Here is a 17,258-nt window from a genome sequence, read left to right as displayed (position 1 = left end):
TTCAGGTCTATGTGGCGAGGACCTACTGACACATGGGACTGGTTGTTTCAAAGACCCCATGCTTAAGCCAGTGAAGATACTGGAGTGTAAACGCTTGCATTTAGCATCAGTCGCAGAAATGGTAAAGATAGCTTGGTCACCGGCCTCTACGAACATGTATACTTACATGTCTACTGACCAAGGCGACTGTGACCTCAGGAGGGAAAATCTGCTGTGCCTAGTAACAATAGAAAAAAGGAGGAACATTTCCTCTCCCAAGCTTCGCTGTAAAGGCCAGAAGGTGTCTCTTCAAGGTTCCCCAAAATTAGGAAGCACTGGTGCAAAACCAAAACAAGTCGCTCCCGGTCTTAGAAACCTGAGCTCAGAAAAAGAGCTCTCAACGCTTCCTGGGACAACAAAAAACCCAAATGTTCCCATATCAAAGAAGCCAAAGAATGAAAGAAATCGCTGGCTTACTAAATTTCTCTGACGTTGTGGACCGTATTTTTAAAGCATTACATATTTCTGTTGATCCTCTTAAAAGCATCTTGATCGGCTTTCTCCTTACAGTAAAAATATTTTTGATGCAGTTGATGCAGCGAAATGGTCCCTCCTTTCAGCGATTGTATTGATTGCTAATTCATTGAACTAGGTCACGGATCTGATCGCTGTTGTACAGTGGAATTGCAGAAGTATTAAAATCGATTCTTTAAAAATGTAATAAATAATTTGGAATGCGATGAATTTGCATTATGCAAAACATGGCTTACTCCAGAAATAGACCTCAACTTTCACGATTTTAATGTTATTCACCTCAATCAAAACGGCTCTTACGGAGTAAGGGAACGTATGGGAAGCAAAAAGTGCTATCCTTTCAATCGAATCGAGCTCTTCTCGACACCAGGTAATGAAGTTGCCGCTTCTCAAGTTAGAAAAAAAAGTCAATGACCTATGCATCGCTTCCACCTACATTCTCCCTAGACCCTCAGATGGCCACCGACAGCTTAGCGATATTACCATTTTGAACACGAATGGAATGACACGAATTCCGGCTCCCAAGCGCGTTAGACTTGTTCCTCTGCTTGACATCGCTAAGCTTAGATTGCATGTGGAAGGTAATCCCTGATCCTTACGGCAGCTACCATTCGGCAATCGTAATTACTATTGCTAACGGCTCATGGCCACCGAATGCAATCAATTTCCAGCAAAATCGAGTCCACACATGAGCTTCCTCCGGAGGAAGAGTGCGGGTTCTTGACTGGCTTAATTCTCGACAGCGCGACTCAAGCTCAGACTAAACGAGTACCAGACGCGAGCTCTCGCGGTCGGAATGGTGGGACAAAGAGTGCTCAGACAGTACCGCGGAGAAGACCGCCGCCTACAAGATCTTCCAGAACGATGAGTTATCCGCTAGCTATCGGTAGTACGCGAGGCTTTGAAGAGTTTTATGAAAGTTAAGAAACGTGGTTACGGGCGCCGGTTCGTTGACGGATTAACAAGAGAAACATCGATGAGCGCAGCCTGACTACTACTAACGAGAGCGATATTCAAACCACTGGATATTCGATTTCGCCAAGAAGGTTTGCCCGTATTCCGCCCCGGAACAGACGTGGAGATGAAACACCTTTTTCGTAGGTGGAGCTCGCACTTGCTCTCAGTGGAGCCCCATGGCCAGACAGAATCAAACTCAACTTGTTGAAGAATCTGCTAGTCTCTGCCAGGAGACGCTTAGTGAAATTATTTAATAAGTTTCATGAAAGTAACATTGTCCCACACGATTGGAGACAAGTGAGAGTCATCGCCATCCAGAAACCAGGAAAACCAGCCTCCGACCACAACTCGTATCGACCGATTGCAATGCTGTACTGTACCCGAAAGTTTTTTCGAGAAAATGGTCTTGTCCCTCCTCGGAAAAAAAGCAAATGGCTTACTGTCGGATACACAATTTGGCTTCTACATGGGCAAAGGGATGAACGATTGCCTTGCGCAGGTCTCAACAGCTTTTGATTCAGCTTCTATCAACATTCATTCGGAGCATGGTCTTCATCAATTTTTAACAACTATTTGCCAAACTTGTTGTCTAGAAAACACATGCATTTTTCACGATTTAGCTCACGATTTAGCTACATGGGTCTTACCCAGGGCTCATGTCTAAACCCCCTTCTCTACAATTTTTACGTGAATTTACGTCAATTCCTCACCAATTCTCACGCTAAAAAATCGAATCTTGGGAACTCCACATCCTCTCGGTCTGGGTGTAAAGGTGTTTATGGTAGCATACGATTCTATATCTTTGTGCCAGGCCTTGACAGAGGCTCTTGAACATCGTGAGGGATCCTATTGTTCTGTAACCATGAAGTCACTGCTGCTGATGCTTATCTGCTGGCGGGAAGGTGAGTGGTCTCTTCTGACTGGTCCGGTCAGTAACGATCGGGTACTCAAGTTGTAGTCGTTGGTAGGTTCTGCGGCAGTCTTTAACTGTTAGCCTTTTGGAAGGAGAGATTAGCTTCGTTGTTCGAACCGACCTAGTAACTGTAGTAATGAATATCCGAATTCCGATTTATCCTCCACAGCGAGAAAGGCTGCTGCAATTGGGTTCATTGCGATGGGCAGGGAATGCGAATTTCCATTGCTAACTAAATCGAATAAATCGCTCAGAAACGACAAAAATCAATCTGAATCGTTATGTGTTGTTAAAGCAGTACATTCTACGGTGAATGTGAGTAAAATTGGGTAAAATTCAGCCGTGGTCGTAGTTGTTACTCTGTTACTCTGTATGTTTCAAAATTCTGCTTGTAATCATATTTCTCTTGAAGTCTACCTCCAGGTCAGTAAACATTTCTGGCTTAAAGTCTCATTAGAGGTGGCAACCCTATGCCCAAACTTTTTTTTTTATTTTTTATTAGTTATCAGTAAGATGGATGAGCGCGCGATAGCAATAAGATACTGTTTCTCGTTTCGTTTAAAAATGAAATATTACCCAAGCCAGTATGCTAAACAAATACCGTAGTCCTACGTTGAAAGTCGCTGAAATACCTTTCGAATAAGTGCCCATATATTGAGTTCCATCATCATTACAATCTTTACGAGATAAAACCGAGCTGTCATTAGATAGACATTCACCACATCTATTACTAACCAAAGTGCTCGCCAGTATTATGAAACCGTGTGCTTATATATAAACTGATTGGAGACGGTTGAAAACGGAGTGCCTAGTTCTGGTGCGGCTTTAAGTGGCCAGTTTTGTGAAAATGAGTTGGATTCCATTGATGTTGTTTGTTGGCTGCCTGATAGGAACACAGTGTAGTACATTGATCAAGGTCGATCATTCCATTCAAGAACATGCTACCGTAATAGTGGATGTTGGTAAGATAGGTCTTCGAAATTCCGAAGTTTTTTTTTAATACTGAACCGTTCGTTTTACAGCGAAATATCTAGCCGACTTCCTGGTTGAGTTCGAGCGCTACCAAAGCACCGATCGAATCTCGGAAAGTTTTGTCCGACTGTTGGACCTTATCAATTCGAATGATGTAATCGCTCTGGACGAGATGCTGGAAGCGAAGAGCCCTAAGGTGTGTTTGACATGTTTGTCCGCTAGCAACACGTTTCTGGAAATTTACAAACGCTCTGCGAACAAGGAAAAAGAATATCTCGTTAAGATAGCGCAAGATATATGTAATCTGTACAATTTTAAAAGTTACGTTTGCGAGGGCGTAGTTTCACTCAACGCAGATATGATTCTCTATATTTTGGAGCGTCTGGAAACGATTCCGACGGCTGAGGGAATGTGTGAGGTTTCCTATCAAGGAAACGGTTGCGTCGCAGCCGGTTCCGATATTCTCAGCGATCGGTATCCTAAGGTGTACATAAGTTCGTCTAAAAACGAACTAAAATCGTCCAAAACCTCTTCCTCGTACCCCACGAACCAAAGTCCGTTGATAATCGTTCATCTGACCGACATTCACCTGGATCCGGAATACGTGGTGGGTGTCAACGCCGAGTGCGGATCTAGCTCCTGCTGCCGAGTGGTACCTGATCTTGAACCAGCCGATGCAAGCAACGCAGCCGGTTACTGGGGAGATTACCGGAAATGTGATTCCCCGTGGCATGCTGTCGTTGACGTTGTGGATCAGATTCGTTCACAGCATCCGGAAATCGACGCTATCTACTTTACCGGTGATATCATCCATCATTTCACGTGGAATACTACCCTGGAAAGTAACAAGGAATCTATGAGTAGGATATACCGACTGCTGAAGGACCGATTCGCGGGAGTCCCGTTCTATCCGACATTGGGGAATCATGAGGCACATCCTTCAAATCTGTTCGCACCGCACGATGTTCCCGAGGTTTTGAACACAAAATATCTCTACGATCACATCGCGGACGAGTGGGAAGAATGGCTCCGCGACGAATCGGTCAACGATACACTCGCCGATGGCGGCTATTACACAGTTCTCAGTCCATTGGGTCACCGAGTGATCGCTCTGAATAACAACTTCTGTTTCGTACGTAATTGGTGGTTGTTGTTCAGCAATGACTACTTCATTCAGCAGCTTCAATGGCTTCATGATACTCTGCTGGAGGCGGAGGGTGCTGGAGAAAAAGTTCACATATTAGGTCATGTGCCATCGTACGACAACGATTGTTACATCGGATGGACCCGAGAGTATCGAAAGATTGTGGAACGTTTCGCCCACATCATCGAAGGTCAGTTCAATGGTCATTCGCACGTCGACGAGTTCAATGTGTACTACCGAAAAGATGACCCATCGGTGGCAGTGAACGTAGCCTGGAACGGCGGTTCGACCACGACGTTCTCCCGACTGAATCCGAACTATAAGGTGTTCTACGTTGATCGGACGAACTTTGTGAGTGCGTCATAAAATAATTAGTTTGATTCGATGTATAACAATTTTACCTTCGCAGGAAATTTTGGACCAGGAAACGTGGATATACAACCTAACGGAAGCCAATCAGCACCCGACACGTAAACCCAATTGGTTCAAGGAATACACTTTCAAGGCCAACTATGGTTTGAACGATCTCAGCCCCAACTCGTTAGACGGTTTAGTCCATAAACTTGCCAACTCTGAAAGTGATCTACTACAATACTGGCAACTGAAACAGAAAAGCGCTGATCCACTGCTGACCGAGGGTTGTGATCAAAACTGTCTACGAAGTGCTCTCTGCGCTATCGTACGAACCGAGTACGGCGATGACGCCGCGTGTGAGCGTCTTCTGATGACAGGGTCCCGTAAGTGAAACACTTTGCGGCTGTCAAAGTTAACACTAAAAGTTTTATTTCTATAATTCACTATACATGATGCTTCTAGGTGCCTGTGCTTTTATATGTTTTGCTTTCTCCAATCTTATTAGTGTGTATTTGAAATAAATATCGGCTCTTGTAGATCTTACGTTTCTTTCTACTTATTTCCCTCTTTCATCCGAAACAGAATTACATTTCCTACAGACATTTTCTAATTAGAGCAATTTTCCAACTATAACATTCTCTCGCAATACCCATTCCTTCCGGTGATCTTGAATGATTCTACAGTTTATGTGTGTCCGTATGATAAGAAAAAGAGTACAACTTTTCTTGATTTACTTTTTCTTCTTCCGTCGCATATCGCAGAGAACCGTCGCCAGGGAAATGTCATTTTCGTCCGCTAACCGAACGGCGATCATTGCTTGATTGGTGTACCGACCGCTGGAGATCAACCGAGCCGTGGTGGTGCCGCAGAAGATGGCCTGTTCCGGGCCCAGTTCGACGCTTTTGCCGCAAACGGAACTGGACAAGTCCATGCCGGAGGAGTCCAAGCCGGTCGAGCCGCCGATGTTCAGCTTGTCCGCGAATTCCGGCCGATCGCACTGTTCCGGGAGAGAAGAAAGAAAGAGATGATATCTATTATAGTTACACTGTAGTGGTTAGTTACACGTTAGTGTGTATTTAGCAAATCTTTTAGCGCAATCGCGCAACACTGCTGTCAGTAGATCGGATGAATAGAAAACATGAGATAAGTTTCTTTCCAGTTTACAAGTGCAATCGGACGTGTTCTTTATTTAGAACGTAGCAGAAGTTTCGCGTTAACAGTGCAAGCAGTCCGCCCCGTTCGAACCACATCCAGGAAGGTCCCGGAACGACCTCATCTGGGGTAGTATCAACCCTCAGCGACGAGACCCCGGCTATGTATACAGGTCGTCAGTGAACCCTCCACGATCACTAAGCCCAATCGCTGGATGATCGAGGATAAGCGGACCTCTTACCACATCGATCGCGTTCGCTTAAAGAGCAATCCTATAGTCCACCAGGATAGGATAGGGAACACAACACACATCCCAACAACTCAGCACCAACCTTTCGGAATTATACAAACAAACGACACCACGTAACTTACAGCTTGAAGTGCAGGAGCGCTGGGGTAATGCTTTTTCTCCTGCACCAACTCTGCCCGCGGATGTATCAACCGCTACCGACGACCATTCGGCGGCTACTAATGCAGGGCCCGGTTATCTCCCTTGTAAATTCATCTATTTATTCCACATATCATGAACAGTTCAGTGCCGAGCTCCTTAGTAGTGGAACCTGGTCACACCTTCTGCGGTTACTGGAAAGGCAGTTCGCCAGTCCTCTAGATCCTACCCACCAACAACGGTATATTCGCCGATCAACAGCAAAACTAGACTACCGCACAGGCCTTTGCCGTCCAACAAGAGTCAAACGGATCAACAACGACACATCTACACGAACCCCTGGCCATACCCAACGATCACTGGAAGAGCGATCCACCTGTTCACTCGAACAGACATCAACGGCCTGAACAACATCATCTGCAGCTTGGCCGGGGTAACAGTCCCCAACTTGGCAGCTTGGCCGGGGTAACAGTCCCCAACATAGTATCCGAAACAGAATGCTGCCTGATCATGGAGAGAGTCCTCTCCGCTACACGCGTCCTATCCGTGAACATCCCGTCTTCTACCGAAGAAGCTCGGGTGGCCACTGGTGCAAGGGTGCTCAGCTACCGCCATCAAGATCAGAGTAGTACCGTGATCTCCTTTCCAGATAGACAGAAAATACCATCTCCTGGATGAACTCACCGAGCCCTTCCAGCACCGGCCACTCACAAAACTGGAACATTAGAGGACCAACATCTCTCACTAGATAACTAGTACACCCTGGCAACTTTTTAAAAAGTAAGGTTTGAAGACCTTCAAAAGCTATCTCGGAGCCTCGCTTGATCAGCCATTTAACTCTCGACTCTTCTCTTTCTTTCCGTCTCCATCTATTTTGTCGCCAGTTTCAGTGAGTCATTCAGCTCCCAGCCTTATCCAGATCTACTTGGATAGTCCCCGGCGATGAACTCACCATACTTCGACTGAAAGATCCCTGGCGACCCTACTGTAAATTCCCCGCCGGTAGATTTGTCCCAATACCGATGGTCGTTTCCGTGAGTAATTTAGCTCCCTGCAACGTCTCGATCTTCTCGATTTAGACCCGACGGTGGCCCTAGCTTACTTAACGTACCAGCCAGCAAGTGCTGAAGTCTATCCAGCATAGCTTCCGGTTCACTGGTGCCCCAGCGACCTACTGGTAGCTATTCAAAGCGGTCTACTCGCTTTAATCCCAGGCGGTGGTTCTAGCCTAGTTACGAGCTACCCTATAGGGAGTCGAGATCGGTCCGTAGATTCCAGTGAAGCACGCCGACGACCCAAACCATGCTTAACTGGTCCCTGGCGGTGGACCTAGTCTAGACTGGCGGAGAGTTTCCCGACGGCGGAATTTCTCCCGACACCCGATTTGTGGTGTCACAGCGGCTTCCTAGTCGAAGGAGCTACTTTGTTGATCCCTTCGCCACTTTCTTTGCAGTATACTTTGTAACTAATCTGTTGGCAGCATCCCAGCTATGCCGTTCGTGGCACATCTCTTCCACGATATTGTCAACTGTCTCTCCAGGCATACCCCTTCGAACTTCTTCGATCCTAGGCCATTCGAAGGCCACGTGTTCCGGTGTCTTGCACGTTGACGCACTCCGCGCAAAGCGTTGATGAAGCATGTCCAAACCGATGCGGCAGGTACTTCCGGAAGCATCCGTGCCCGGGCAAAAACTGCGTCAAATGGTAGTTCACCTCTTCATGCTTCCTATGCAACCCAACCGACACATTTGGGTCGAGTCCCTTCCTTTCTCCGCGTTGTTCCACTCTTGCTGCCACTTAGCCAACGAGTCTGCTCTGACCAGATTCATTGCATTTCGTGCATTCCTAGGCCGGTAATATTCCACATCTTCGGCCAAAAAGATTCAGATGCGAATCATCCCGCCAATTACGCATACCGCCTCCGACGATATCGTTCTGTATGCTCTCGCGACATGGTCAGCCATTAGACGAAACACGCTTGTCAACTTCGTCAGGTTCCACTTTGAGTTCAGCGAAGTAGCCGTGGCCGGTACGCCAAACCTCAACAATGAGGATGAGACACCCGCCGGCAGACGACCATCCCACCCAGGTGCTTCAACGCACGTATAGATGGGATTGAGCGTCCCTCGACGCTGATCACGACGCGCTGAAATATTTTTACGGTTGCTGACCTGCTTTATCTCCTTCCTGGCGTCAGCCAGCCAGGTTCCCACGATGTCTATTGTCTCTACCGTCAACATCTCAAGGGTCTCACCGGTTATCGTCAGGACAACGTCATCTGCAAAGCCGACTATTTCGACTCCCCTGGGCAGTTCCAGTGTTAACACTCCGTTGTACATTATATTCCAGAACGTTGGACCGAGTATGGAGCCGTGACCCTAATCGATCTCTTCCCCATGTGCGTCTCGTAGACCAGTACTAGGTTCTGGTAGCAACTTTTCGAACCTTGCACAAATAGTCCTGACCAGCATTCTGTGCAGCGCAACGGCGATAGCCATCCAGCTGTCACTGTTGGACGCGTTCTTCACGTCGATCGTCTCCACGGCGCAGTAACGATGACCCCTTGTATCGCTTTAATGCGTTCTTCGCGCTAGCGATGGTTGTGCGGATGGTTTCCACCGTCGAGATCCCATTCTGGAATCCGAACTGCCTCTGCGATAGTCCGTGCTCTTTTTCGCGTAGTTCATCAACCTGTTGAGACCCACGCCAGACATTTACCAAGAGTATCCAGCAGGCATATAGATCGATACGATGCTGGATCACCTGGTGGTTTCCCTGGTTTTTGGCAACAACACCAGCTTCTGGATTGTCCATCTATCCGGGAAGTATCCTTTGCCCAGGCATCTCTGTAGCACAATCCTGAACATGTCTGGATCGCAGTCTTCAGTGCTCATCCGAGCTTCACTTGTAGTTCTTTTGCCGCTGTAAAAGTGCGTCGTCGAAAACCCGCTTAAAACCGACATTTTCACCGTCTGCATCGACTTGGGGTGTAGATGACTAGGCGGTTTGGTCGTGCTTAGGGAACAGAGACTACACCATAGACTTCAGTTTGTCAACGCGCATTTCAGCTGGCGTCGTTGGACTCTTGATCTTAACCAACGCGACACAGAAAGCATTGCCCTGTGACTTGGCGTCTACTTCTGCACAGCTACCAGGTGGACTTGCTCAGCAGTATCTCACATTTAAAAGTTGTTTGAGATATCACCTTAGCCTCTTCTCTGTCTGCCTCAGATCTTACACTCTGAACGCGTCGGCTGGCCTTTAGGCAGGTAGTACAGCCTCGTGTTTCCGACAGATCATCGGTAGTTGGAGTTGCATGAATGTTATCTGCTTAATAAATACTTCGACTAAACGGTCCTTGTCCAAGTTTTATTTTCCACTTTCCCTTGCTAGTTCCCATTTTCCGCTTTGTAATACAGTTCCGTCGATTGACGGTGTAGTGGATCGCCTGGTGGTCGCTATGTGTGTCCTGCCCCCTAACTTACAAATTCATGTTATCCCTCCGCGGCGGACTGCAGAATGTTACGTCGATGATGGGTTCCTAACCTTCTTGACGGAATGTGCTAGCGAAACCTTCGTTGCCCCGTCTTACACCCCACTCCACGGTCCAACCGTTAAATTCACCTCACATAGCAAGCAGGGTTCGTCCGACTAACGAGTCGGTTAGTACGTCCAACATCCGATTGTACTGCTCTGTTGTCCACCGACATACAAATACACCATTGATCTTTACGATCACGAAACCTGGTGTGAGTTATCCACCACCTCTTGGAAACAGTCCATCAGTTGGATTGCTGCTATCCCTGAACTATCCGCCACCCAGTTACCGCTATCTTCATTTGCTTGGTAACTGGCGAAGCGACTTTCAGCGAGCAACTCGACCATCCGAATTTTATCTTGTCGATCTCCGCCAGCTTGTTGTCAACATCCACCGGTAGTCGTAATCCGGATCGTCGCCGGTACATCTAAGTTGCATTGCCCGATCAATGTATCCCTCAATTCTTCTTCGATCGTAATCAGCTCCAGACCCTCACGCTCGACCACGGTTTCTTGTGACTGAGCTCTCACGTTCGTTTTGTTGACCAAGGATTTAGCAACGAGATCGCGGTAGGCTGAGCTTTTGATGGCAGAAAACTTCTTCAGCTGTCGCCTCGTTTTGTCGTACGTTCTCTGCCAACTTCTTCAGGTCCGAGTCCTCTCTAACTCGCTGGAAAAGAGCGGCGTACGATGCTTTATCGTTCGCTTCGACGATCAGTGCCTTGTATCTTGTACTTCTCCCAAAGAGGCTGGCGTTTCTCTGTATGCACCTTTTCCATTTCTTCCTTCTTTCGTCGTTCGACGTCTTTTCAAAATGCACCAGCCGTGGTCCTTTCCAACTTGCCTCTGATCACTGGCGGACTTCAAATCGCTTGTCTATTTCCTTGTGTCCTCTTGATCTCCCGGCGTGTCTCTGTCTCTCTTCTCCTTATTGCGGTCACACTTGCATATCGTCAATTTCGGACGTTTCGTGTTCTGCGGTTTCCTTATGAACTTTCTCGGCTGATTCAGCTTTCTACTCACGTTCAGCTGCTGTCGTGGTAGATTTTATACTCGTCACTAGCTACTTGATCTTGGTGTGCACATTGTTATTTATGAACTCAATGGGGTCGTTTACCTTTTTTTCTCACCTCCGTTAAGTTTGACATCATAAGTTTTGAGTCATTCTGAGTGGTGTCGCTACCGTTAATCTACATCTTACCAGTTCTTGAAAATGCAATTTCGTCCTCTTTTACTCCGCTTGCGAAACAACCGGCATGGTCGATAACAGTTGCTCAACTTGAAATTTGCTCTTACGGAAGTTTCACACACACAGCTACATCATACGAGACAAGTAGTACTAATAACGTACAACTTCTTAACCGAGGTACAAAGCTTCGTAGCAAAGAACATCATGCAACACGACATCGAACACGTCAAAACCAAGGTCTTCGTTTATATGAACCTTATTCTAACGGTATTCCGCCTACATGATTTGGCACACTCGTACTACCACGGATTACATAGAAAGATTCACGTCGAAGTATGGAGAAGTGGAATCTGTCTCTAGCGACCTTTGGAGAAAATTTTCCCCTGGAATTCTGGCGGTGTTCAGGTGGTGTGCATGCGGCTGAACCAACATATACCGTCTCACTTGACTTTCAAGGGCAGGTCATCTCAAGGTGTTAATGGCATACAAAGAACCCTATGGTAAGCTATGCGTCAAAACAACTAAATAAAATTCATCTTCTTCAACCAAGACCATCAACAGCCTTCGACATATGCTGGTACACCACAGACAACCGGTCAAAATATAAATGCCGGGCAAAAAATATTCCACGGTATCCTCGAGTCGATAGTTAACATATCTATGGTAGAAACAAACAAGAATAAAGGCAGCTATACCAGAGTCACTCGAAAATACAAAAAGCACCAAACATGTAACAGCGAAAACCAAAGTTCTAGCGACGACGACATGGACACAAACACAAGCGAGGAAGAAGGCGGACGAAATGAACAGCAAGCGGCAGAGAGTAAACCTTACCATTGCTCACCACCAAGAAATCTTTCCGGTTTCTCGTTTTTCCCTTTGGCTATCTTTCAGGTTTCTCACTTTTCGGCAACACTAACAATTTTCTCGTTTTCAGATGGTTTTGGGTTGATGTGATCGGTCGAAATCACAAAACCTCGCAATGTAGGGTAGATTAGTGAATTATACTACGAATAGAGCACAGCACCAGGTGTCAAAATGACGATAGAGAAATTCTAGACGATGAAGCTATTCTGGTATACTGCCGAACTTGGACCATTTCGTAGCCAAACCTGCCACGTTCAGCTGTTACGGAATACAGTGCCACAATTTATATCGTGACCATTCTCACTAATTTGCATAACGCGAGCGGCAACCTCAACAACGACGACGTGAACGATGCCATGACGTTGTTCTTTAATATTCTTAAGAGGACCTTCTCCTGTATTCGGCGGAAAATCAAGCAATATTTCTCGACGAGTAAAAAAAGAGACAAATTTCACTTTTTTTCTTTAACGTCTATAAAATTGATTTTTTTTATCACAATTTATTGAAATTAGGTATAACTCATAGGGAATATTAAATTATATCCATTTCTCATTTCAGTTAACTACGAGAGGCCCTGCCTTTGACAAAGTAGGACGATGTTTCGTGCGGAAAGACCGCTTTGAATTTTCGAAAAAAAAATTATTTTCTAATTATCGATGAATAACGAATAAAAGATCAATGTGACCAGAAAAATCGCCGCATACTTATGTGTGGTTCACCAGTCGGTGTAACATGCAATGTGGAACATATATCTGGTGTCACTTCTCCCGACTGCTGTACAAAACAAAATCGCACCATTCCGCAAAGGTTACCAGTTGGCATTGAAGGAAAGCTGCGTCATCAGTATTCCGGACTCTTTGGTATAACTTGAGACCGTCAGCCAACCGCGGTCCTTCTAAACAAAAGTTGACGTCGTTGAAATACAGGAGAAAAATCAATGGACCGAGGTGGCTACCTTGCGGAATACCAGATGAAACGAAGAACTCTTCGGATACACAATCATCTATCTTGACCGCTAGGCGACGATTTCTAAAATTTGATTGTATCCAACGGATAATATTAGTACCAAAGCCAAGTCTATCCAACTTTACCACTGCAATAGCGTGACTAACCTTGTCAAAAGCAGCTGAAAGGTACGTGTAGATAACGTTAGTTTGAAGGCCGTCAGACATTGGCATCTGTCACATAGGTTGTGAACGATAAAAGAGCCGTAGATGTTGAACGTTTCGGCAAAATCCATGCTGAGTCTCGGAAATATACTGTTTGCCGTGGCTGAAAATGGGTTTCAACACAACCATTTCAAACAGTTTAGGAACTGCGCTTAGCGTTGTAATACCACGGTAATTGTCGACTTCCTTTCTATCACCTTTTTTATGAACTGGAAACCTGAAGGAGGATTTCCAGAGGTCGGGAAATACTCCGGTTGTTAGCGACAATTGAAACTGATGCCAAATGGGTTCGATTGGACCGACAGAGCATTGGTGTACCGTCTGGGCCTTCCAAGGCTGAAACCTTCATTTTACCAATCGCCAGCTCAAATAGAGTTCAAAGACTGCTATAATTGAGGTAAGCATTAAGGACTATCTATCTGTACCATTTGTCGCTACATCCAGCCTCCCGCAAGGAAGTCACCTTGGCCCAGGAATATTTCTTTTCTATTTTAATGATATCAATATAAAACTACAAGGACCTCGCCTCTCCTTCGCCGACGATATGAAGATTCAACCAATTTCTTCAAAGTAAACTGGACAGCTTCAGCACGTGGTGTGATCTGAACAAAATGGTTCTAAACCGGAGCAAATGCTAAATGGTCACGTTTACGCGGAAACATCATCTGATTCAGTTCAATTACCGTCTGTTCGACTCGAGCATTCCAAGCGTCTCACGTCCAGGATCTTGGTAGCGTTCAAACCACACACTTCATTTATTGTGGACAAGACATCAAGACAGCTTGAGTTAATCTTCCGAATAGCAAAAAACTTCAGGGACGAAAACAGTCCTAAATCACTTTATTGTGCGTAGGTTCGCCAAACGTTAGAATATTGTCCTGCTGTTTGGAATCCGTACTACCAAAACGAGAATTTAGTAAACTTAGTAGGCCAAAGATGCTCATCATAGATGGCATCAGGATCGGTATCAGAGGCGGAATTAACCGGCGGAACCCTTCAGTAGCGGATCGATCGGAGAAATCCTATGCGACTTTGCTTTGATCTCCATGAGCACTACTACAATATCGCTCAGTGATGTCGCAGTATGAAAATAAACAGTATTTGTTAATGTAATACCAAGAGATTCGCACAAGTATGAAACCGCATCATCATCGAATTTGTTTTGTTCTTACTGACGACGTTAACAGTGAAACTACTAAATTAGAGCTTCAACATTTGCATGGGATGCCAGTGTTTTTTCCTGAAAAAGAGCTGCCAGTTTTCTGGCTTTTGTGTCCGCCTAACTATAAATATAGTAACTATAACGGTGACCATTTTTCATCACAACGCCTGCGTTTATCCGAGCAGAAATGTTTCGAATATCGGCAGTGATTCATTTGCAACAGAATCAAATGCCGTCTGATCGGACTGGAATACTACTCGAGTGTTACAAAAGTTACTGGAAACTCAACACCAACTCAAAACCTTTGGTTTCCCAAACAAACGAAAAAACTCACGGTTCAAACTCACCCCACTGCGTTATGTTTTGATAGTATTTGAAATGGAATCAACCCATGAGATCATCATCGCCATGATTCGGTAGATTCCATATACAATTATTTCAACTTACATCATAATTAACGCCATCCTTTTGTTCGCCTATGTCCACACCAACAACAGACATAACCGCTGGGAATACAGCCGTCAACGAACAGTTCCGGTGTTTGCCATTGTTTTTCAGGGTGTAAAACGGAGCGACACCTTCTGCCATAATATTGCAAGCTGAAAAAGAAATTTAAAAAATCTTTGGTTTGATCTCTAAAACTCCCAATAACAACAAATCACTTACGATCCGGATTATGAACATACCGCACCGACACCACAAACGATCCACTGATCGGTATCCGGTACTGCACCAGAGCCGCATTCTGACTAGATCGGAACGCCTTCCGAACCGGTTTGAACGGCCACAGTTTCGGATCGTTGCAGAATTCCTCCACCCGTTGGTCCATACTCTTGCCATGATCGTACTCGGTCGGAAAGTACATCCCATTCAGTTCCCAACCATCGACGAAGGACATCAGTCCACCGAGCTCACAGTTGACGTCGATATGTTTAACGGTAACTTCCACAATTTTGTCCGGATCGGTGACGAAATACAGCCCGCACACATCCATAACCGGCGCAGCGCTGAGGATATCAATTAGCCGACCGTGCTTGGGGACCGAAACAATTGGAGCCACTTTCTTGAAGAAGTACTCACCCTCCTCCGATGTCACATGCATACAATCTGGAATGTGGCGGGAAAGAAAGTTATAGAAATGAAGAAAGAAGCAAGTCATACATTAGCATAGGCTTCTGCTGTCATTTTCAGACAGCACATTGATTGCAATTCCCCCGGAAATCCTTTGGGCGTAATTATGTAACACTTCCTAAGAAATTTGATAGTAGGTCCTTCAAATCCATTTCTTCTATTGATAGGCGGCTCTCCCCATTTCATTGAGGCAATTTTCGTTGGCAGCATCATCTTCAAGTTGACACCAAAAAGTTTGTTTCAAGTTGACATCCAAGATTTAATATATTCAAATTCAATTTCATAAATATGGTGAGAAACAGTGCGGTGTGCACATCTAACAGATTCAAATGTTGCCAAAGGAACCTACTTCTCGTAGCGCTCCGCTCCCTGATCCAGATTAACTTGAAAGGGAATTATAATGATGAATATTCTGTCACATTATAAAACTTAGCACTTCCTGGTGAGGTTGGGAATGCTTTTTTTTATCAAGTTGACCTGACAGAAAAGTTTCCGTTATCCTTCGTCGCTATCATCTCGACACGTTTGATTTAAAAGCGGGATTACACGGACGAGTTTGTCAAGAGAAAACTAATAACAAATGAGAACAGTACCTGTGAGAAAAGGAAATTTAAACTTTGATTTACTTTCTGCTTTAAGTTGTTGTTTCAACTAATCCGTGTTATCTGGTTATACATTGAGTATTAATGGATAACGCCTGTAATAGTGTGTAGAGGAAATCAACCGAAAGTTAATTAACTAATTCTCAAGCATTTAATCGAGTTGGAATTTTCCAAATATGTAGAATAATTCTGAAAAAAAATGTGGTAAATTAACTCACGAAATAGACGGTTATTTAAAATAAAAAATACAAAAATATCAAAAATGTATAAGGGAAAAAAGAATAAGAGACAAAAATGTAGATAAAACTGGTAAAAAACTAAGAAGGTAAAGTGGTTGCACGAATATGTGGCAAAAATGACAAAAAATGTAACAAATTGCAAAAATGAAAAAGTTAAATAGTAGAATGAAAAAATATAAACAGGTAAACGAGTGACAAAGTAAATACTTACAAAAGTAAAAAGTTACACAGGAGAAAATGTAAAAAGTTATAGGTAGACAGTTAAAAAGGAAAAATGGTAAAAATTGAAATGCCAAGGCTTTGCTTTGGTTCGTTATTTCATTTTCATTTATACTATCTTCTGTTATTCTTGTTATTTTCTTGTTTACATTTTAACGAAATTCAATTAGCTAGAGATTACTGGGTAGGGAAAGTTATGAAACTTAGAGCCATAGTACTCAAGTGAGAACAAGGATATGAAGTAAACAGATCGGAAAACTAGAAGTGGCAGGGTCATTAGAACAGGCTTAATATCGTACGGGCTTAATCTTTGTCTTCTGTTAATGAGGGTCGAGCTTAGGCAGAATAACTACGAATCACCCGAGTTCACTAACATGTGTCCTGATAAAGGTAGATGTGTCTATCTTTACCGTAACAACCGACAAAAAAACTTATTATTTTCTTGTTTCTATTTTTGTTTATTTCTTTTTACCCCTCCCACAATTTTTTGCTATTAATCTGCTATTTTTACTACCAAATTGCTACTTTTTGCTAGGTTTTAGTGTTTCGTATTCTCCTCTTCAGTACCTGACATCAACTTGGAGCCCAAACATGAAAGTTATGTATTGGTTTCCAAACCAACATACTAGTTTTGGCTTCAGTTTCCCCTTCGGCGAAACAGAATTTCTGTACTTACTACCGAGACATCACTCGTAACAAGCCAGCGGTTCACAAAAGGCGGGTGAATTTTTGGATTTAGTGTCTAACTGG

The 17,258-nt window shown here is 44.5% G+C and overlaps 2 protein-coding genes across 3 annotated transcripts in view; one reads left to right on the top strand and one right to left on the bottom strand.

Moving 5' to 3' along the window:
• Nucleotides 1-3,144: 3,144 nt before the first annotated feature.
• Nucleotides 3,145-5,377, top strand: LOC131684307 (sphingomyelin phosphodiesterase-like). Its single transcript, XM_058967049.1, has 3 exons — nucleotides 3,145-3,345; nucleotides 3,406-4,850; nucleotides 4,909-5,377. The coding sequence occupies exons 1-3, from the start codon at nucleotides 3,231-3,233 to the stop codon at nucleotides 5,242-5,244; spliced, it is 1,896 nt and encodes a 631-aa protein (XP_058823032.1). The 5' UTR covers nucleotides 3,145-3,230; the 3' UTR covers nucleotides 5,245-5,377.
• Nucleotides 5,258-17,258, bottom strand: part of LOC131684360 (corticotropin-releasing factor-binding protein) — a 58,307-nt gene continuing 46,306 nt past the window's right edge. For both annotated transcript variants that reach the window (XM_058967175.1, XM_058967184.1), the window contains exons 4-6: nucleotides 14,984-15,424; nucleotides 14,765-14,916; nucleotides 5,258-5,850 (exon numbers count right to left, since the gene is read on the bottom strand). In XM_058967175.1, the coding sequence (XP_058823158.1) occupies nucleotides 5,584-5,850; nucleotides 14,765-14,916; nucleotides 14,984-15,424 (860 nt within the window). In that variant the 3' untranslated portion in view covers nucleotides 5,258-5,583. The remainder of the gene's footprint in view (nucleotides 5,851-14,764; nucleotides 14,917-14,983; nucleotides 15,425-17,258) is intronic.

Source organism: Topomyia yanbarensis, chromosome 1 (assembly GCF_030247195.1).
Source record: "Topomyia yanbarensis strain Yona2022 chromosome 1, ASM3024719v1, whole genome shotgun sequence".
NCBI lineage: Eukaryota > Metazoa > Arthropoda > Insecta > Diptera > Culicidae > Topomyia > Topomyia yanbarensis.
Note: the sequence above shows the minus strand (reverse complement) of the source record. Positions and strands in the feature narration are given on the sequence as shown.